Source organism: Nipponia nippon, unplaced genomic scaffold, assembly GCF_047370975.1.
Source record: "Nipponia nippon isolate SJK-2023a ecotype South Korea unplaced genomic scaffold, ASM4737097v1 scaffold_6, whole genome shotgun sequence".
NCBI classification, from domain to species: Eukaryota; Metazoa; Chordata; class Aves; order Pelecaniformes; family Threskiornithidae; genus Nipponia; species Nipponia nippon.
In genome coordinates this window covers 81,624,198-81,646,602 of record NW_028262380.1, presented here as the reverse complement: position 1 = coordinate 81,646,602, position 22,405 = coordinate 81,624,198, and the positions used below count along the sequence as shown (strand labels likewise).

The 22,405-nt window shown below is 42.6% G+C and overlaps 1 protein-coding gene across 1 annotated transcript in view; it reads left to right on the top strand.

The window, feature by feature from the left end:
* Positions 1 to 570: 570 nt before the first annotated feature.
* SHROOM3 (shroom family member 3) overlaps positions 571 to 22,405 on the top strand; it is a 152,911-nt gene continuing 131,076 nt past the window's right edge. The window contains exon 1 of the mRNA XM_009477183.2: positions 571 to 855. Coding sequence (XP_009475458.2) covers positions 691 to 855 — 165 coding nt within the window. The 5' untranslated portion in view covers positions 571 to 690. The remainder of the gene's footprint in view (positions 856 to 22,405) is intronic.

Sequence of the window (22,405 nt, the reverse complement as noted above, 5' to 3'; positions counted from 1 at the left end):
TAAGTATGGAGTTATTTCACATTTTAAATGCCTCTAAATAGTTTTAGGAATGGACTTTCTCTCTCCTCCTCCCCCAGCTTTTTTTTTTTTTTTTTTTTTTTTTGACAAGTCAGAAAATTGTGAAGTAAGCGGACAGAGTAACTGAGAGCACGAGAGGGAGAAGACGCTTCCATTCTTTTAGTGCAGTGGGCTGAGGCAAAAAGGCCATTGTAATGGTAAATTGCACGCAGAAAGGAAGAAAAGACTGATAATCAATCACAAACGAAGGATTCGTTTGGATTTTGGCAATTTGCTGGCCAGGGGCTTTTAAATCTATAAACTTTTTTTCTTCTGTTTTTTTTGGCCCGCATCTTTAAAAGCACAAGTTTGATATACTGAAGATGGGAAGAGAAATCTTCACAAAGCTATCCTGCCCAGAATACCTGGGAATGGGGAAAGCACAGTGTTGAAACACCAGTAAAACGTTGCAATTGTGAAGGAGGAACGACGTGCTGAAATGTTGATGGGAAACGTTTTTAACCCATCACCTTGGACTCCAGCTCTGAAGAAAAATTTTCTGTCTCAGACTCTTCTTGTTTCATGTATTCAGGGATGACTTGTGGCGGGCTTCGGGGGAGTTTAATTTCCAACTTCCTTGTTCTGTGATTGCCTGAGTGGGTTTTGTATTTGACTGAGTATGTGATAGGACAGATGAGGATGTTAGACAATATTAACACCAGCATATCATCTTCAGAGTCCAGCATTACCCATAAAGGAAGATATATCTACCTGGAGGCACAGCTTCAAGGAGGCGCTCCATGGGGATTCACACTGAAAGGCGGACTGGAGCACGGGGAGCCATTAATCATCTCAAAGGTATTTTTTCTTATTTTAAATGAAATGCAAACAAGTTAGAAGTGGTGCCCAATTTAAGGGTAAGAGTTGTAAAATAAGACTGAAATATTATATTAGACACTGTATTTGCCTTGGTTTTCACAACTGTTGAGCACCTATTCAAGTGAGTATGTTTGCTCGGGAGCAACGTATTTGAGCAACACATGAGAGCTCTTGGCATTGTCTAACTATCAAAGGTGCAGTTTTTGTCATGCAGGAAGTATCTTGGCTTGCAGAAATTGGCTCTGTTTATTTCACTACTATGAATGCGAGTGAGTAGGGGACTCTCATGAGGTGATCTTGTGTCATGAAGTCATAGCATATCTGAGCATGTTCAGTAAGCCATCAGCACCGCTTCTGACGAGAAAAGAAAGTAAGTGCTTTAAGTCACGTGATGTCATGTTGGCTAATTAGAAGTGTGTGTGCGGAAACAGAATAATAAATACTTGTACCTATTTGGTATGTATACATATTATGCTGTGTTAGCAGTTTTCTCACCCTACGTACTCTTTACTTACTGAGTATCTATTAAGTATGGTATGCCTTCAAGATTTTTATTATTTTAATTATTCATGATTGAGTATTGTTAACAGGCAACTAGTAGCATAGCTCACAAGGATATTTTGAGGTAAAAACCAGGAGAAAGCGTTCCTCTCTTTCATCAGAACTGCGCTATTAAAAGTACCCAGGTATCTCAAGATGCAGATACTGAAGACAGCTCATTTTCAAAAGCATCAAATTGAATGTATGAATATCTGAAATATGTTTGACCTATGGCCCTAAAACTCTTTTGAAAATAGGATTCAGGTAATTCTGTAATTTTACCTGTAGTAGCTCTTAACTGTACTTCTCTTCTGTGTCATCTGTCTGGTGCATTCTGCTTGTTTATGGTATGCAGTTATAAAGCGAGCTGCTAGGTGCATATATGTACTTATGTCTAATCTTACTCCGTCCTGTAAACTGGGATGTACATGAGGAATTCAAAGAATCAGAACCAACGTCAGCTAAAAGAAAATGCTGATTCTCAGAATCAATGTTACTCAAGTCTTGCAACTTGCTGTGTGAACACATTCACATGAAGACTGTCAGTCACTTGAATAGTTCACCTGAAATAAATTATTTGTAATTAGCGCATCTACATGTTGAAAGTAAAAATGGGGGATGTCCATAAAAGTTCTTTCATCATAAAGGGATTTTAGAAATTTCACGTAATCATCTTTCTTGCAGGACCTTCTTGAAGATAGTTTGGCATAGCCACATAAAGCAAAACTAGCTTCACTGAAATGGTGTTATATTTTTCCATTTTCTAAACACGAGGGACTAACACTTCAGTCAGGTTGTTCACTTTTATTGGTAGTGTTCTGCATTTGTGAGGAAAAAGTTTCTTTTTGCTTCAACATTCTTCTGTGATGTAAAAAGCGCCGCCCTCCTTTTTTTTTAATTGGGGGCAGGGAGGCAGAGAGGAAGAGAGATGGCTCCGGCTGCTGAACATTAATTAATCTATGGGATTTGGTTTCCACAACAACCAGGCCCTTTAATGTCAAACATGCCTGGAGCGTGCATAGTGCCACTGGGAGCTGTATGACTTGTGCCTGCCTTCTGTGAAACAACGCTGCAAAAATGCGGTGTTTTTTTTTCAGTTGCGTCAGTTTTTTTTTTCTTAAACTTGTAGCTACTGCTTGGTTTGTGCTATCAGCGTTAGCATTTCGTTGTTTTGCTCAGGCATCAGTGATGCAGAACTGGAGAACGGCTTGCATGTGAAAGCTGTGCTTTCTGGAATTCATGCAGCGCCTATAGCTGTTTCCTGGTTTCCAGTTTCAGCTGAGAAATTCCTCTTGTGTTTGAATTCACTATGTGCTCTTCAGAATTAATTGCGTATTAGTCAGCTAATTCAGTATTCTTCTGGTTATACTGTGAACTAATGAGGAACTGTGGGGAAATGATAAATTGAATCATGGTACAGGTTAAATTCTGTACTTGCACAAGAGTGCTTACAGAAGCACAGAATGATTTGGGTTGGAAGGGTCCATTAAAAATCACAGTACTCATGCAGGTACACACTAGGAATGATCCAATAACGGTTCTAAATCATATTGCCTATAAATATCAGAAAATGTGGATGTCGGTTTTTCATTTCTGATTATTCATAATTACGGTAGGAGTTTTATTTCTGATTCGGCTTCCTATTCTGTTTTGGCAAATACATTATGTTTATGTCCACTTAACTGTCTGTTTAGGTTGACAGAGCTGTGTTAAATGGCCTTAGTGTAAATAAAAACGTAGATTTCACCAAATATTTAGGCTGGTACTCGTGAAAGCTTGCAACATGACTTAAAACAGTCAAAGTAACCTTGATGTATTGTTATAGAATACTAGACAGATAGCAAATCTGTTTGAATGCAATAGTTCTTTCTAGCCATCAGGAACTGATGCTCATTTGGGACCCACAAGTATTGGCCTGTCTCAGCTTCAGACCAAAGGCTGTGGCGGAAGTCAAAAACCAAGATGAGTGAATTTACAAAAGGCCTAGATGCAGGAAAACTGGTTCTCGCACCCCCAACCTCGCAGCGGTTCTTTGGAAAGACAGATTTTTCCACCAATAATGTGCCAAGAAATTACCCAAAAGCAATGGCAGCAACAGTTGGGAGTTAAGTTGCAAAAACCAGACCTATATTCTCAGCTGGCAGAAGGTGCTGTTTTAGAGATCTGATTACCATAGTTTTAGTATCGCCTTCAAAATAAGAACAAGTTATCTACTGCCTTTCGGTAAAAGTCCCTGTGCTGTATAGATATATTGCTGTGTTTCTGTGCAGCAAGACAGGCTGAGTTCTCAGTGTGTGTGTGGTTCATTGCACAGATACGCGCACTTACAGTTAAACACACTAGTAAACGCTTTGCTGAATCAGCCATGATGCTCAGCACATCATGCAACCGAGTCTAAATCAACTTGTCAGAAATGTTGGTTGTGCAGCTAACATGAATTTAGGTAGTTAAAACAGATGACCTTTTTATGCTAACGCTGTACTTTTTTCCCTGTGGAAAGACAAACCTGTACCGAAGCGGTTTCATGACAGCTAATTCAAAGTCCTCAACACAGGTCTCTTCGTAATGTGTTTTGCTGGAAGTGAGGGCAGACCATAAATAAATTTATTACATCCGACCCACATTTTCCCCTCTCCACAAAAGAAGCTGCTCTGACGTTCCCTCTAGTCGACTTTTTTCTGTCTTTTTTCTGGACTGACTGTATACAAACTCATCACATGAAGGCTGTAGAATCATAATATGTTAGGATTCTGGCTGCACAGGACATTTAAAAGAACATACTGATTTTCAATGAAAAGAAATTTGGAAATGTTAACAGTGTGTCAGCAAAATGGAAACTCGGGGTGTTGACTGTCCTAGAGCAGCGCTTAGCCATCGTGGGAATGCGAGGAAGTTCCCTTGGTCTTGTGGAGCTGCCTGTTGGGCCACAGCGCTTTAGGATTCTGCGTGGTACTCCTGGACTGCCACCTAAGCACAATCTTGTGAGGGAGCCTCAGAAATAAGCTGTGTGGAATCTTCCCAACATTAATTTTTGTTGTACCAGAAGGAAAGTCATGGAAGAATGGGCAAAAAGTAGCCAGTTCCTTTTCCACTGCACCTCAAGGGAAAGTCCAAAAATCAGTGCCTAAATTAGCACCAGAATGTCACTGACGAGTAATGGGACAGTGTCCAAAAAGATGAATCATAGGCTGCAAATTAGCAAAATGTATTTTCCCTTTTGTATTGATTTTGCGGTATAAAGCATGTCAGTGAGGAGTGTAGGTGAGAGCTTGAAAGGGAGCTGTAGTCTCTAACGTTATTCCCGGGGAAGAATTTCTCATTTGTATGAGCTTAGAGAATAGCTGTCAGTCAAATTCTTTACTTGGAACTGTTTGCTGTTTCTCCCCGTGTTTTGAAATAAATAAATGTTTTCCGGAGGTGAGGAGGAAAAAGAGGTTGGTGGCAGGAGTAAAGTGTCTCTCTAGAATGAGCATGCTATGCTAATTTTTTCCCAGCTGAGAGAACATAAATGTGTCACTAATGCTTCAGAAGCTGTGGAAGTCAAATCCCCTGTGGTGACCTCTGCTTCTCTGTTTTCAGATTTTGGTTCATATAGTTCAACTTTCATTTTTTTATTATGCCTGTTTAGTAATTTAGAACCATGTAATTTTGGCCTAGATGTGGAGAGATTTGCTTACAGTGGAAATCTCATTAAGCAAGTGGTTTCTTCACCTGGAACTAGAAATTCCATGAGAAAGCAAAAGGGATTGCAGGTGATACTGAATGTTTAATTGGAACCTGATTTCCTTTGAACTCAAAACCATGATAATACCCAGAAGCAAACCCAGATTTCCATTTGCCTATTACTTTTTTGGCTCATCCTGAGCTGTAAGATCAATATTGCAAAAATGAAAGCCCCGCCTGTTCTAGGCAGTAAAGGCAAACTGGTAACAGAAGTGTTCATTCCCTCTTGATTTCCTGCAAGAATTTCTAATTTAAGGTAATTACCATTATGCGGTCTCAACCGTTTTGAAGCCAGGCGAACTATTTCTGCACTCTGGTTCTCATTGCTACACACAAACCTTTGGAATAGTTTTAGCTGTTGTAGGCCTCTGAAATGCCCTTTTATTTTGAGCCCCATGTTGATGATACTAACAAAAGAGTTGTTTCTCTTGCCTCGGAATTAAAGCATCGAAAGCGTTCTTTCTCGGATAGCGGCTGTGTGGGAACACTTTTCACATGCTGTGCCGTAGTTCATCGGTTCCCGTAGCTGAAAAGGGTAGGTCATTTACAGGGACCTCATGCCAGAAGCATGACACAAACTCTGAGGTTTACCTCTCAGCAGGGATGTAGGAAGCAATAAAAGTTTAATAATAATAGGGATAGCTTGGGACAGAGCCTGAGAAATAATCCTGATTTCTTGTACGGTGTTTAAACCTTGTTAGGAGCCCGATCCAACTTTTGATGAAATGAATAGCCCTCTAGCAGTCGGTGCTTACAGGAGCTCGATCGGGCCATCTTCCGTGAAGCTCCCATGCTTGTGCTACTTCTCTAATATTTTTGGTCATGATGCCTTGTTCGCCTCGCTTGAGTGAGCTCATAGAGCAGTTAGTGACATGTAATAAGAGTCGTTCCACCATTCTGGACAAAACAAAACCCAAAAGGCCATTCTGGACCCCAGCTGGCCCACAGACACTTATCCCTGTCTCTGCCTCTGATCAGAACGCTCCGAGTCAGTGCTCTCCCGTTAGGTCAGTACCAGGAGCCCATTGCTTTCCCCACTCGAATGCTCAGAGTTCCCATAACCAAAATTAAATTATCTTACGCACTGACAGGCAAAGTTTCTTTGCATCCATTCCCCATATCCCTGCGTGTGACAAATGGCAATTTAGAAACGGTTAACCTTTTTGTAGGGCTGCAAGCACAAAAAAGACATCCAATGCTCGCATTAGAGAGGCTTGTCTGCAGCTGGCAGAGTCACGATAGACTTGTTGGCCGGGCGTGAGAACGTGAAACTGAGCCAGAGGCATGGTGACTTGTTCTGTGATTATTACTTTTTTTAAATTATTTTTTCTTTTTAGGTTTCCATGCTTGTTCTTGTCTGGTTAGAGATGGACTTTATTTTTCTCCTCACTGCTGAAGAATAGGTTGGGGCCTCTGTGTTGTTAATGTTTAAAAAAAAATACCCCTCTTCACTATTTATTCTCCATTATACTGCGTGTGAGCTAACGAGGGTTTCCATTTCAAAGCCGTTGTTAAGTTCATGCCTTCTTGCAGAGCATTTTCTGCACTGGTTATGCATTTAGGGCCATAGATGCGGATGTTGGGTATAATATGGCAGGTCCTTAGAAATGTGTTTTTTCTCGAGTATGAACAGAAGAAGAATGGTGTGCAAGAATCACCTGAGTGCTGATCTCGTACTATTTAACTACATCAGCTTACAGGGCATGGAGGGTTGGCATGTTCGTTATTCCTTCACTTCTTGTATTCACTGGGGAAAGCAGTAAGGGAGCAGTAAGTGGGCAATAATTCATCTAGGACTAAACCATAATGTAATTGTTTGTGCTTGGTCTCAGTCCAACGGCAGGTGAGAAAGTGCTCCTGAGAAAGGGAGCAAAAAGAAGTACGGACCTGCACTGACTGGCATCCTGTCTGGCTTGTAAAAGATCAAGGACCAAACCAGCCTGGTCAACAGAAATTGTTTCTTGCCGATTCCCCTCTCCCTGCCCTGCAGTACTTCTTTTACGTTTGGCACTGGAGAAAGGTGTGCTCTGTGTGCTGATGAGCTAAGGGGTTCATGGTGCAAAATCATCTGCCTGCACATCTGACTCTTGTTGCTAGACTGTGGCAACACATAAAGCAGATGCCTGATCCCAGACACCAAGGAAATCTGGATGATGCAGACCTTTGCTTTCAAAGAAGCAGAAGGGGACTGATGCTGTAATGGTTTCAGAAAGAGGAGGGGCAGTTCCTCACCACTCTTCCTTGTTTCTCAGGGCTCAGATTAGGGCCTCAGGAAAGACTGCTGATGCCAGCACAAGGGACAGGATCCTCTACCTTTTCTTAAAGCCAGGGAGTTGCTTGATGAAAAGGCTTCTATTGTCAGCCCCGTCCATTAGGCTGCCGATCCGTTCTCTACACAAAAAGACTTCTGTTCTCTTCCACAGCACTGAATTAGCAATTGCAGACAAACTGACTGACTGACGGGAGCAGTGGCTTGCCGGGCATTGCTGCTCCACCAGCAAAGTCAGTAGGAGCTTTTCAGACTGCAGATAGGCTGTCTGAAGGGGTAGTGCCGGTTGGTCTGTGATGCATCAGGAGGAGCCCATCTGCCAGGAATACCTTGGTTGTCCTTATTAACAAGGATCAGCACAGATGAATCCCAAGGTGCACGGACAACTCAGTGACATGGCTTTTATGAACGTGCATGTGGAAGGAAATTACCCTTGAAAAAAAGTCATACCTCTGTGCTGACAAGGCGTGGGGGGGACGACTGACAGGTGTCTGTCTCTAGTTGAGCAGTCATGCTTTAGAGCTTCCTCCTTACCAGAGATCAAACCAAGCTGCGAAGTTTTGGTCCAAATCCACAGAGATACCTCGTCTTTAAGATCAGGCCTCCACCACTGCATTGCAACCACATGAGTTACAGAGGACCATATGCAGTGTGATCTCTTTCAAAGTCGCAAAAAGGTGTAATAGAAGAAATATTTTCTTCCCAGGTTCTTGGGCAGAGAGGAATCGTGTATGATTAAACACAACCTGTAATCCTTAGGGTCAATAAATGCAGCCTTTGTAAATCCTGCCCTAGCTTTATCTTACATGAAAGACATGAAACAGAAAAATGCCATGTATCCTTGTTCGCCTGGCTGTAGCAAGTATAACCAGAGTTAAGATTTAGACTGATCCTAGAATGAGAACCAGAGAATGCACTCTTTAAATCAGCATTTGTGCAGAGTAGATGATTGCTTGTGAAAGGCTCTACTACCTGCAGCCTTTCCCACGCTTCTTGGGAGCCCAAGGCACAGGAGGAAAAACCATCATCGATAATATGGCTGGAGCTGAGCTAACCTCATCTCAGATTTCATCAGTGTTTGCCTTCAGGATCTTTTGAAGAAGCTCAAAACTGTGGAGCATGAATCTGGCATGGGTATATTGTGAGTGAATTACTGAGACTTTGGGAGGGATCTTTGAAAGTGAAAATGAGATGAGCTCGAAATTGCGTGCCATCAAACATTGCTAGTCAAAGAAAAAATGTCCAGAGGCCTTTGATAATAGACTGCTAAACCACATAATTTTTGTCACCGATCTGTGTATTTCCAAAGCCCAGAGTGGATCACCATCGGGTGGCAGCAGAGAGCATCCGAGACCAGTGTCAGGAAACCCCAAAATGTGTTGGTATCCATCAGCCCAAGAGGCAAATCTCTTCCCCCACTTGAGACAGTAGACTTTGCCTTTGAGCATGAACAACAGAAACTGATGGGCGTTCTGCCATCGTTCTGGAGTCCTCAGGCTGCATTTCTGACCTTGCCTAGGGGAGGCTTTCTTCTTCTGTCTGACACAAACCTGCCCTTATGCTTGGAACAGGGGATATCTAGTTAATAATAGAAAAACGCAATTCAGCATCAGGACTAGCTTGTCTGCAGGAAGATTTGGCATCCTCTAGCTGCCTAGCGCCCAGCCACATCAACCTCATGTCTTGGATTTCTTTCTGTGATGTCAACAGTGTGGCCTGCATTAGGAATGCCTGCCAGCGTGGGTGCTGAACAGGACACAGCCTGCTTCGTACATGTGAGATGTGGAAATCGGACCCTTGGGTAGCCCCAACTGTCACACACAAGTGGTGGAGCAAGGGTTGCTAGATATTTGGAGGTTCCCTGAAAACTTGCCTTGGCTGGAGCGGGATGTTGGTCATTGCTGCGTGTCAGATGAATATAATCTAGGAAGTGTAGATTTTAAATGGACTAAATATGTTTCTTCTTTTCTTTATAATCTCATCTCACATATACTGCCATAGCTCTGTTTGTGTCTCGCCCAAAGGGTTCCTGCCTTCTTTGTAGGTCCACTTAAACCCCTCTGCTTCGGCTCGCTTACTAGATCCTTGTTTCTGAAGGAGATGTGGACTGTAAACTTCAGATGGACTTGCCAGAACCCTGGCTCTTTAAAGAGACTCAGATCAGAAGTTGTTAAATGCCGGGAAGTATCTTTCCCCTGTGGAAATATAGTCTGTCTCTGTGTATTACACTTGGCGCTCCAAGTGAAAAACCGTCTTCCTAAATGTTGTAAGTTTGTTTTAAGTAAGAGAGGGCTTGTGTAGGTTCGTTCACATGGCTGAGCTGGAAATAGAGTTCTGGTCTTCCCATTTTCAGCCAGACACGCTTAAATCTGTTTCCGCAACTCTTGTTACTTTGCTGAACTTAAAAAAAACCCCAAACAAATAAATGATTCCAGGTTTCTTAATCAACTGAAATTAGGAAAAGGACAACAGAAACAGACAAGACGAGCTTATACAGGACACAGCTTGTTAACATCCTCACTGATATTCAGGGATAGTATTAATTTTTCACACTTGCATTAAAAAATCCCACCAAAAAAAAAATTCGAACCCCAGCGAAGAATGATTCCTGCTGATAAGAAAATCACTGTGCTTAAATTCATTAATAGAATAGGCTGTGGGATACATTTCAAAGCACGGGGTGAGAAATAAGCTCCCAAATCCCATTAAGAAATAACAGGATTTATGTGCATTCCTCCCATATATTAACTTTCTCCTCTGGAAACGTCTTGTGCTGAGTTGGTGCCATTTTTCAGGCAGGTGCAGTGTTTTGCAGTTCCCACAGACCCCTCCAGATAATCTGCCAGCCTGAAAGCCCTTCCCTATTCTCACTCAAGAATGGGGATTTTCCGATGCACGGATGAATGACGAGTTTGGCTGACAAATGTCATAGCTCCATGTTCTACTGGGATTCAGTCGCACATTCTGCAGTGATGCTGTAAGCAGTTTTGTCCTGTCCATATCAGCAGTTAAAATGTTTTAAACACCAGCCACAGAGACAGAAGAGATACCGGTTTTTAATAGACATTATCAGTAGCGGGTCATTTTCTGAACATGACTTGACATATAGAGGTGCAATCTGTGATGCTGACGTCTTCAGGGAGTTGGTTTGTATTGTCAGCGGGGTCAGTTTTTATTAGCACTGTTAGAGGTTTTTCACCTTTTTATTGAAGGCAAGTTTTTGAAAATATGTCAAATCTTCACTTTTGTCATTACTTCTGAGACTTTTCATTACTTTTTTCCTTCTAAAGACATGGGTAGATGTAAAATGTTAATTCATATAAAAACGGAGATAAAAGTATTATGGAAATATTTGCCAAAGAAATGGCAAACAGATCCGTTCGAAAACGTACAAAGGGGAAACAGTTTCATGGGACGGAAGGAAGCCAGAAGGGTCTCCAGGATCCCCGAAGAAGACGCGTGTTGTGGCAAGAGGCGCTTATTTCAGAAGAATTGAAAGAGCATACAGTCCACTACATGTTGCAGAAGAAAATTCCTATCACCTACAGAGAACTAGTGACTGCCTGATAAAGCGTGTTAACTATCGTCATATGGAAGTATTTTTCTTGGTTTTCTGTTCAGCTTGTAATCAATACTTATTTTTTCTGTTGTGGTAGTGCCCGCAGGTCACAGTTAAAAGCTGCGACCCCTTTGTGCTGCTTATGAGTGTAATAAAAAAATCTGCTTCCAGGCGTTCAGAATTCATAGTTGTGATACGGTCGCAAGATGTAAATATAAAAAACCAAATGTGGCAATGGGTGAAGACTGAAGCAAGGGTGAGTCTGCAAATGCACCGATGAATTTACTACCTCATGTACTAATGATGTTGCTTGGAGTTTATGCATTATTTAATGTTGGATTTTGAGATGTTTACAATGGCACGTTATCACCAGAATAATTGAAAACTTGCAGGAGTGCTGGATCCATTATTGCTATTTTTTTATTTTTCTGTAAAAATACAGATTGTTTAAATGAACGCTTCGTTTAGAAAGGTGGATTGGTCCCTAATGTCAGACCTCACGTTTAGATACATTGATTGATGACCGGTCTGGCCAGCGGACTGAGAGAGATCCACATTTCTCAAATGCAGTCTCATAGAAACTGGGAAATGAGCTGATGGAATTCAGACCGAAGATCTGGCTGTTTTCCAGGAGCAAATACATGGCAAGACGCATTTCCAGTTTCAAGAGAGAGGCTTGAAATGGAGAAAGAAATGCGAAACATTTGGACAGAGAGGGGTGGGGTCGTGGGGGGAATCTTCATTTTATCAATGATCCCACTCCCCTCCCTCCTGCCCTGCTCCATTACATGTTTGCTTAAAAGCGGTTGCCAGTGTTTGTTGAATAGTGTCAGCACAGAAGGGATGCAGCCACTGACCTGACTAGAAGGCAACAGCAAAAGGTTAGTAGAATTAGTCTTGTACTGCAGACTTGTATTAATAGTTGTATTGTGGCGGTGTTGGCACAAACTCTGCAATTAAATAAGTTGTTGGCACTCTTCCCTAGGTTAAATTACTACTACTGTTCCCCCTGCTTGCAAGTCAATGAATACAACGCTTTTGGGGAGAAAAGTTCAAACATTTTTGTTCTTTCGGGATTCTGCACATTTCTGATTTCAAGCTAAGAGGTTTCTGCTGGCTTTCCAAGTAGACCTCTGTTGTTGTTCTGTCTCTGCAAACAGCCCGTGCAAACTAAGGCTGGAATAACCAAGCAGGGAAGGAGGTGGGTGAGGGGGAAAGACGCAACAAAAGACTGATGTAGAAACAAATGCCCTTAGAAGGGGTCCTTGCTTTCTCTCATGCCCGGACCCATGGATGTTTCTTAGCACTGGGCTATTGTTGTAGAGAATTAGGTTTCCATCACAGCTTCATCAGGGGCAACTTATTCTTTTTATCAACCCAGAAAGACAGCCACAGACACGGGGTGGGTATCCCCTCCTACCCTTGCCCCAAAGTGCAAAGCAGCCACTTTCTCCGGCCCAAGGCCCTCTTCCCACTCCTGCTTTAGTCAGTGGCAATGGGGCTTGGCCCAGGGACCCACGCACCCCCCTGTGCTGTTCTGCAGGGGCCACTCGCAGCAATATACCTCCCCAATCCTGCTTGCCAGACAACCTCGTATTTCCAATTTATTAACAGTTCCTTCTACTTTGGGAAGACGAATCCTTGCACTTCTTCCCAAGTCTGTCTCTAATTTAGCAGCAGATGTTGGCTTACCAGACGGCACCTATGTCTTCACCTGTTCACTAAGGGGTAGATCGAAAAATCGCTTTTCCCTGGCATATTATAACTTTGTTTTTCTACAGTGTTTTCAGTAAAGCTAGGGAGTCAATCGCAGACTGACTTCTCTTCATGACCTACATAAAAACTAGGACTAAGACGCAGTCCAATCCTTTGGGGTAGCAAACTGTAAACATCCGTGGCCAGTGTCGAAATGCAGCAAGACTGTGGGGAGACTGTGCTACTGTACGAGTTGAGAAACTTGTATATGTAATGGTTTTCTAAGAAACTGGTGGTATGCAGAAAAATGACTAGGGAGAGCCTTAATCTGTGTTTTCCGTAAGACTGACTGTTATTTAATCAATCATCAGATGTTAATAATGAACTGCATTTAGAGGTTTCCCTGTCTACCAATGACGTAATCTTTCTATGGCTTATATCAGTGTTTAATGGAGATTGATAGAGAGCGAACCACTAGCACATCAGTAGACGTTGGAGGTTAGGAGAAAGGAGTAAGCAGAAACAAAAGTAAGTGCGCTTGAGTGACTCTGTCTCTACGACTTCTTGTGTATCTCATCAGCTGCTTAAACAAAAGGTTCCTCTGCTGCTTGGAGCTGAAGAGAACCAGGGTGAGCATCTATTGTTCTATATGTTTTATTATTCTCGGGCTGTGATCTTGTCGGCTCTCGTTAGCTTAACAGGTTGGACTGTGTCACTCCTTGGATGGGAGACTTAGAAACGCAATGAGAATTGACACAAAGTGGTTCACTGCTGAATCACTGACCCATCAGAGTTTGAAGTGGAGAGGGTGTGATAGCACGCTCTACGAGGCGTTCTGGCTTTGGTGATGAGATATTATCGAAGGTCAGTCGGTGGCATATTTTACTAGAAAAAAAAAATGTGATCCCATGAGCTAAGTTCTGTTTGGGATAAATCGCGTACCTACACCAGCACCATTATCTTGATTTTTTTTTTTTTTTTGTTCTAGAGCAGCTAAGGGTTGTGGGTAGCTGCTCTGGGGTGCAGTGGTAGCAGATGGCAGCACCTGCTGTGAAATGGTTGTGTTTTTATATATGTGTGTATATATATATATGTGTATGTGTGTGTGTCTGTCAGTGGAGGGTGCTTGTAGTTTGTAATACTATAAAGTACCAGGATGAAAAAAATTCATGCTTTTGAGCTGAGTCAGAATATACACTGGAATACAGAACTGAAAGGTAATAGATAACTGGATTTGGAGGGGTCCCTGCACACCAATTGCATGCTTTTCTCTTGGCTGAGATCCGTGTTTTATAGACAGTGAGAGAGAACTAGCCATTAGCACAGAAAACAGAGATGTGAGAGTTAGGGAGAAAGGAGTAAAGACAAAAATTCAATCCTGTATAATACGCTTATGACATTTTGATGGCGACAACATAAAACTGGTGCTAGTTAAGAGGTCTGATCTACGCATCCAGTCATCTCAGTTTTAAGAGTCATCTCTTTATATTTCACAGGGGGTTGTAGTCTGCCCTCGTACTTTTGGTGACCAGTCAAATGGTGACAGTCAAATGTCTTTGGTTAGTTGCTGAGTCTTCGGCGCTCAAGAGTGAGTCTGCTTTTCTGTAGGATAATTTGAAAATTATCCTACAGAATAGGATAATTTCCAATAAAAGCATTCTTTTCCATCATGCTGGGGCATTCACAAATGACCTAAAGGGCACAAATGACAATTGAATCTGAGTGCCAGTGTTGCAAGGCTCCCTACAACTGTGGGATATCGTTGGCCATCTTCAGTAGCAATACTTAGAAATCTGCAAGGCAAGTTTATTGTGCCAGAGTAGAGGTTTAAGGTATTTCCTAACAAAATAGTTCAAGGTGTGAATGAATACACATTCTAAAAGTTGTTAATGTGGGAGCCAGGTAAGAAAGCCAAAGTTAGAAAGACACTTCTCTGCACGTGAGAGACTGTGCTTTTCCAAACTCTGCATATATCCCTGCAAACTCCCTATCAAAAAAAAAAATAACCCAAAAACCAAACAAAAGACAAACAAAAAAAAAAGGAAGGGGAAAAAAAAAAGACGATGGACAAAAGGAAAGTGTGGTTATCTCATAGCTGCTCAACAGACAAGTCTGAGATCCTTCTGGCACGATCAACTGGAGCTGAATTTGTCATTGTTTGGCTTGTGTCACCCAGCTGGTCGGGTCAGAGAGCTTCTCTGACCTGAGTCCGCAAGTGATGGACAGGTCTGTAGGGGGCATTATCACAACATAATCACATGGAATGAAAGGAAAACCCTGTGTGCCTTTCTTAACTCCCCACCCCCTCACTCCCCTTCTCCAAATCTTTAGGATAATACATCTTTTCTTATTTTACTCTGAATCTGTTAATGCTTCTGTTATGTAATAAGGTTTTCACAGCAAAATATTGCCTGGAGAGTAGTAAATGGAGCTCTTCCAAGGATCCACAAAGATCTGCAAAGATTGTGTTGCACTGCTAAAGGGAGCATTAATCGTGGTCAGAAATATTTCCTGCTGGGTTGTACTGTGCTCTCTGCTTTCCTCTGTCCCTCAGGCACTGGTGGAAATTCCAACTAACAAGGAGGTGGGGTTTTGTTTTGCTGGTTTAAGTTAGCTAAATCGATTTTGGAATAGAACAGAGGGTCTGTAAGTTCTTAGTGGTATTACTGCTCTTGCCAAAACCAACAGCAGCCAGGAAGAAAAACGCTGGAAACCCAAAGACCCTGGTCAGGAGGAAACCAGAGGAAGAATTCTGTTGGCCTGGGGACTTTGAAATTCTTTTTATCTTTTTGTATATCTGTATTTATGCGTGTTACTGGGTTGGGGGGAGTGTAGGAGACGTGCATTCGGAGCAGGTGGTGTCAGGAGTTTGGTTGTTCGCTTGGATTTACAGGTTTTATTTAGTCGCAGCATATTGACCACAGCATGAAAACTAATTTTTAATATATGGAAGGTGCAAAGAACATAGAACTAAGAAATATTCTTCGTTTGGCGGCCTGTATAAAGAGACTAGTTCTTGTGGACCCTGAACCAAAATTGTGGCAAGACAAAAAGAACAGAAAAAAATTAGCGGTTTGTGTTGAACTGAAAAGTTTTGTTCGACCCTGTGACATAAATGCAAGTGAACTTCGAAATGAAAATAATAACCGAAAACAAAACCAAAATATTCTGCTTTAAAAATGTCAAACTTAAAAGTTTCAACACTTTAAAATTATTCTTTCTTCCCTGCATTTTAGGGATCAACACCATTTACTGCATTTAACCTGCATGTGGAAGCAGCCTTGTTCTTGCCACTCAGAATCACACTGTAGCTAAATAACGATGCCCCACTCTTGTCGAAATACGTCTTTCAAAATAAAGCTCTGCTTGAACGTGGAGCAGTTTAGACTTCATACAACCTATGAATGACATTCCTTATTACCTTTGTGGCTTAGTTTAACCTTTTGTCTTCTGGTGAAATAGAGCTGAAACTTGCCAGAATCCTCCTCTAAGACCTTTTCTCAATAGTACAAGGGATGTATTAAGCTCCTAGGAAAATTTAGGTAGTGAGGTAGAATTTTTGTGAAGGAGTGGATGTGGTAATATCCCTGGATATCATTCCTGTGCATTTCATATTTCTAATGCAATTGCGATGCTTCAAAACACATCTTTTATAGGGGTACGCACTGATATCCACCCATTTGCGCTGCTACTGTTTTTCTGCTTGTGTATAGGAGCAATAAGGGTGGATCACAATCGCCCTGTGCTGTATAGTCTGAGCAATAGTAGTTGCCAAGACAGGAACTAGAGGAAATGTGTCTCAGGTCAGCAGTTCTCCCACACGTTCATAAGCGCATCAGGAGCTGGCACAGCGCTTCAGCACGTGGCGGTATTCTGCTCCTCTTACAGCTCCCCATATCTCCTCCGAGCACAGCGTCGCAGTGAGGCCATAATGAGCAGTCAGATACTGGCTGGTGATGAGATACAGGTCCCGTCGCTAAAGGCTGTATAAAATTAGTAATAGGAGAGGGAGTGGCAGTTGGGAAAAGCAATACTGGCTGACAAATGTAGACTTGGTTTTGTTACGCGGCGTTGCCAGCGTTAGTCCAGTGTGAGAGGTGTCAGCAGAAGAATCCCAAAACACAGTCATTCAGGACTGCGGGTTAGTTTCATACAAAGAGCTCTTTTTTTTTCTTTGAGAGCTTCATATTTCTGCTTGCGAGAAATACCGTTTCATTTCATCCTTGGCTACTGACGCAGTTTTACAATGGCTAACAAAAAATGTTTTATGTGCCCCTTGATTCACTGTAGCCTGTGGAGTTATGTGAATCAGGCAAGGATTGGTCAGCAGGTCGGGGATGCAGGTGAATGAATCCTTTGTTATTCTTGCACTTGTGAAGTTGTATTTGTGAGGTACCACTCACATTAAGGAGAAACTAACTTTTAATATTTTTCTATTACTCGTGATTCTGAAAAAGGCAATCATCTGGGCTCTTCTGCATGGCATGTTATTTGAAAGAAAAGGCATCTCCCCATGAGTACTGGCCTCATGATCAGATGTTACTGATAAATAATAATATTCACAGGATAAATATTTATCACTTTACATTTGGGCTGTATATGCTGTGTGCTGCTTAGAAAAACATTCTAAACTGGTAGCCATTGTCCTCTCTGCTTGATGTACACATTGCAAGCCAAGGGCTGGAAATGGCTTGTTTGATGACAAACGATCAGCGTCACCTTCTCTAATCCTTAGACACGTTTGCAATTCAGTACCTGCTGGCAGAGATCCGTGCACCAAACCCCTGTTTAGAGAGTCGGCACTTAACACAGGAGATATTTATTTTTGTCTTTTACCATGCACCAGCGGCTTGCAATTTTCCCTTCAAGTGTACCCAGGAAAACATTTCTGAAAATGACACTGGGCGATGGCAGAAATGAGTAAATGTGGTTTTGGAGACCGTGACAATCTCCGGTGGAGAAGAGTGCAAGAGGTTGTGGGATGTACAAAATGATGTTACGCATCCCAAAAGTGCAGGATTGACGTGCTTTCAGTCTTTGTATGTTGGGTGCTTTTGGCTGCTTGGCGAGTTGAATAGAATCATGTTATTGTAGAACCTCTTTTTCTGATCCAAACTGATGAATCTAGTCAGCTTTGTCTGGGATTTCTTATGCTTCTTACTGGCATACTGTCTATTGTGTGAAATCTTAGATGGACCACAGGTGTGGAAAAAGATTACTTAGAAAATAATTTTTCCACGTCCCCTCCTCTATTCGAAGTCAACAGAGGGTTTTGTTGCCGCATGGGGAAATAAATGCTAAAGCTAAGGCTTACAGTCTTCGTACCTTAGTGTTATCGTACCTGAAGGCAGTAGCTTTTTACACTTCTGACTCCCCAGAGCGCATCGTCCTGGGCGCATACTGGAGCAAAGATACGTGCATCCTGTTCTCTTTTCTTTCTATATCCTGAGTAAGGAAGATAAACATACGCTGTCTCATACCCAGCCATCTATATCTTTTGGCTGTAAACAGTGTGGCATTGTCAAGGTATGCTCGGGAAAGATCAAGCAAATACAAGACTGCAAAATAATTGTGCTCTTATTCCACTTCCTTGTGTATGAAAGGCATTTTTAGCAGCCCTTCCCTATCTGATATACATCCATGAAATTATTTCTGCAGCGTGGTCATCCGAGGCTCTCCTCGGCTGTCTGTAAAACGCTGGCCAGATGTAACGCCTGTCCTGTCTCTATATTGCGTTGCCAGTAAATAGCGCTGCAAAAAGTCTGCAGGGAAGGTAGGGGAGAAAGATATTTATCTTTCTTTATTATTATTGGTAACTGGAGCTGAGTGAAAAATGGATTTTCAGGTCAGTGGATGTTAAAAAAAGTATTTGCACTTGATCCAGATGGTTTGTTTCAGTAACAGTTTGAGTTTTGACAATTGCCAGAAATAACTTCAACTACTAAAATCATATCAAATCATGAAATTTTAAATTAAACCGAAAAATTGAAACTTTTTGTTTTAAAAACAGTGAACTTCAGGCTGTTTTCTTTTTAATGAATATCTTATCAGAATCAGTATGTGTTTGGAAAATGTTCCCACTACTAACATGTCACCAATTGGACTTAATCACCTAAGTCCCATAGGCATTATGAAGGTTGATGAGCAGTCTTTAAAGCAAAGTAGATGAGAACTGGATTTGCAGGAACACTTAGTGTCCAGGGAGGTTTCCTTGGTCCTTAGTTGTAGGACTGAGTACTTGAAAAAATCTGACTTCCTCACTCAAATTCCCTGTTGGCTACTGCTCTTATTTATTAATACTCAGAAGCTCTCACCCATGGTGTCTTTGCACCCAGAGGGGATGCTCTGGCCCTTTGCCGATGAATACTGCAGTGGAGAGAGGCAGGGAGGAAGAGCGCTGTGAGGTTACTCTGCTATGATGACCATCATCCCCAGGACTGGCGAGGGGACCTCCACGGGAGAGCCGACGTTCCTGCTGCCTGAGCTAAAAAGCCCAGCTCTAAGCAGAAGGTTGTCAAGAACTGGATAAGGCCGAGAAGGAGACGCTGTGTGCTCAACATAAGTGCTTAACCTCTCCCCACAGCCCCAGCTGCCAAAACTTCGTTATTTCAGCTATTCCAAATAACTTCTGAGATTTGTTTCTAAATCTAGGGGTAGCAGTAATCCAGGGAAAGAGGTTTTGGTAATGTAAGGCCTTGTCGGCAGAGTATATACACCAGTCTGGTACTTCTGTGCCAGTGTAAGCTGTTGACTTTGTGCTAGATTCACCCACGTAGGCTCTATTTGCATTGGCACCATATGCATGAGTGACGCAGACATCCCTAGCCCAAACCGGCCTTTAGCTCTCCCACAGCTGAGACCAAAGGTTAGACAACCGACACTTCGTCATGTGTTTTGCCATTCTTTGCTCAGTTTTGCATGACTCGCACCTCAGTCACTGAGCTCTGTCTCTGGCTGCACCGTGCGCTTGGTGTTTGGCATCTAACTACACATTGCCGGTTTTTATCAGTCTGGTGAAGCACGCTCCAGGAGTGGGAGCTACCTGGGTGCTGGTGCTCAACAGAACCCTCTAGCAGCCCACAGCAATGTCAGCTGGGAGCTCATGAGACTTGGTGTTTCTGCCCAATCTTGTTCTCAGTTAAATATTGAGGTGGCTGTAATATCCAGCACACGAGTTATCGCCCGCAAGGGCTGCCTAACTCCCCGGGGTTTGCCTTGGCTGAGGAGTCCTGGCGTTTAACCGACTCTGCCAGCTCTAAGGTTAACTGAGGACAGCTGTTGTACGCGGGATGCTGGCTTGCTCCTGCATCTCCTCCCCACGTGAAACATGGGAACCATCAGAACGGTATTTGAGAGGAGGACGGGAGCACAAGCCAGGCCTCTCCGGGATCTGTGCGTTTGTGTGCTAATGGGGCCCAGAGGTGATGCCAGCCAGCTATCTCAAAGTGTAGTTTGCACATGAGTGCACCAAGAATGCACCAGCTATTCAACGATAATAAGTTTTTAGAAGCACACGTTTCTGACCATGTCAAATTTTGTACCCATTCAGCTGCTAAAATCCATGGAATTTGACACTGGGGAAACAATCGCATTTGAGAAGAGCTTGTACAAAGGGGAACTCGCATTGCTTCCCAGCTAGAGCCTGAGCAGTTGATTGGCTTTTCTAACACAATATCACACATTTATTCCTAAAGCAAGATTAACGCTTTAGAAGAAGAAAGATTAGTCAGCAAGATTAGAATAGAAAACATTCTTGGAGAGTTATATTAACCATAAAGAACCATCTGCTCTCCACAACTGCAAAAGCAAAAGGAGATTTTTCTTCCACAGTTTTGGATGTTAGAGTTCTACAAACACACAAATGGGGCCTAGTCTGTTCTCAGGTCAGAAATCCCATTAGTTTCTCTACTATTACTTATGCGGGTGAAGTAAAATGTGCTTAAGGGTGTGAAGAAGATGAGCAAACAGAGAAGAATCATGTTCCTAGAGACCTTTGTGTCCAAATACCCAGCCAACACCAGAAGATGCTGCTGTGCTCAAGGGGTGCTCACACTGAAATGAGAGGAGAATGCAATGTCTTCTCCATTGGAAAAAAATGCTGGAAGCTAAATCGTTCCTGCTATAGAAGATCACTAGTGAGAGAGACTCAGTAGCATCGAGGAGGGACAATGGAAAGAAGTGGGGTATGAAGAGAGAATAGGGATCAGGATGATGCTAAAAAAGGAGAAGAGAAAACAAGAAGGAAAACTGCTTGGATAACTTGGCATTTACTTTGGCTAAAATTGACATACCAAAGGCACAAGAATTTCCCGCTCAGCTGGGATGAACAGGCTGTGTCAGGTTTGAGCTGGTGTAAATCAGCATCGTTTCGTTGACGTCAGGAGGCTCAGCCTCAAGTACATCACCTCTTCCTGCTTTTTAAGAGCGTCCTGCAACTCACATTGCCTCTCAGTACTGTCCGTTCCTTAGTCTAAACAGAAATGCTGCTGGGGTTAAGTAGTTCCCTGATTCTGCGTCATCATCGTTGTAGTAGCAACAAGGTGTCGTCCTTCTAAAAAAGAAAAAAGCTCTTAGACTGGCTCTTTTTTGTCCACGTTGCCTTCCTGAATGAAGTATTGAAGTACAGGAGATGAATGCACTGAAATCTCATTTCCCACACTGCTAGTCTGGTATCAGTTTACCACAATAACCGCTTGCTGGAAAAATAAACATTAGCTCAGAAGAAGGCAAACTACAAAATACAAAGAGATGAAATATTAAGGAAATGGTGAGCAGTCACTTGAGCTTGTACAGGAAGGAGCACTTAACTTTCTCACCCCAAGGTCTCAAGTGGGGTGAACGGAGTTACTGAAACTCATTAACCATGAATCTATTGTTCATTTTCAGCTTTTTCTATGGGGCGATCAATACTCCAAAAACTGCGTGGGAACTGAAGGGAGATTAGGAACACATAATAAAAGTGAAACCAGATTACAGGCCTGATCCTTTCTCCACTGCGGTTGTGTGCAGTTTAATTCCTGGGCAGCGAGGAAAGCAGTATGGTTCAAGAGAAGGGGCCCTGCGGGAGGACCAGGGAACTTCTGCTCTAAGATCTGACTCTACCTCTGGTCCCCACTCACACCATCTTTTGTCTCGCTTTGGTTTTGGGGCTGGAAGAGACTCGGCAGGCTGTTGAGGGTGAAACAAAATTTTCAACTCTGCCATGACAAACTTTCTGTCTTTAACAAAGGCTTCGTACAATGCATGCAGCAGTAAGGTGTGGTTTGTCAGTCACCTGTGGTTTATGTAGAGTCATTTTTTGTGATGCAAAACACTGCTGAACCCTCCCCAAATACTACATCAGCAGAGCAGCCTGCTGTGGGACAGCACACAGTTCTCAGGCTGAGGATTTGGATCACTAACACGCGTATTACCAGTTCAAGACAAAAATCCAGTAGGAAAATACTCATGTTTGAGCTCTACCCACCGACGCATGGGAGATGCATGACAAGAGCAGACACTTTCAGTGGTAGCAGGTGACAAAGTAATCATTGTAGGTGACGGGCCATGAGACTAAAATGGACACAGAGGGCTTTTTGAAGTGTTGCACAGCAAGGGCTTTAAAAGTAAGACTGCTGAGTGCATCTGTGGGTCATGAGGTACCCTCAGACGGAAATCTGCTCTTGAAATTGTCCTGTGGTAAACCTGGAAAGAGACAGTGAAATGTCGGTACTATTTCTTTTGCTGCGCACTGACGTAACTGA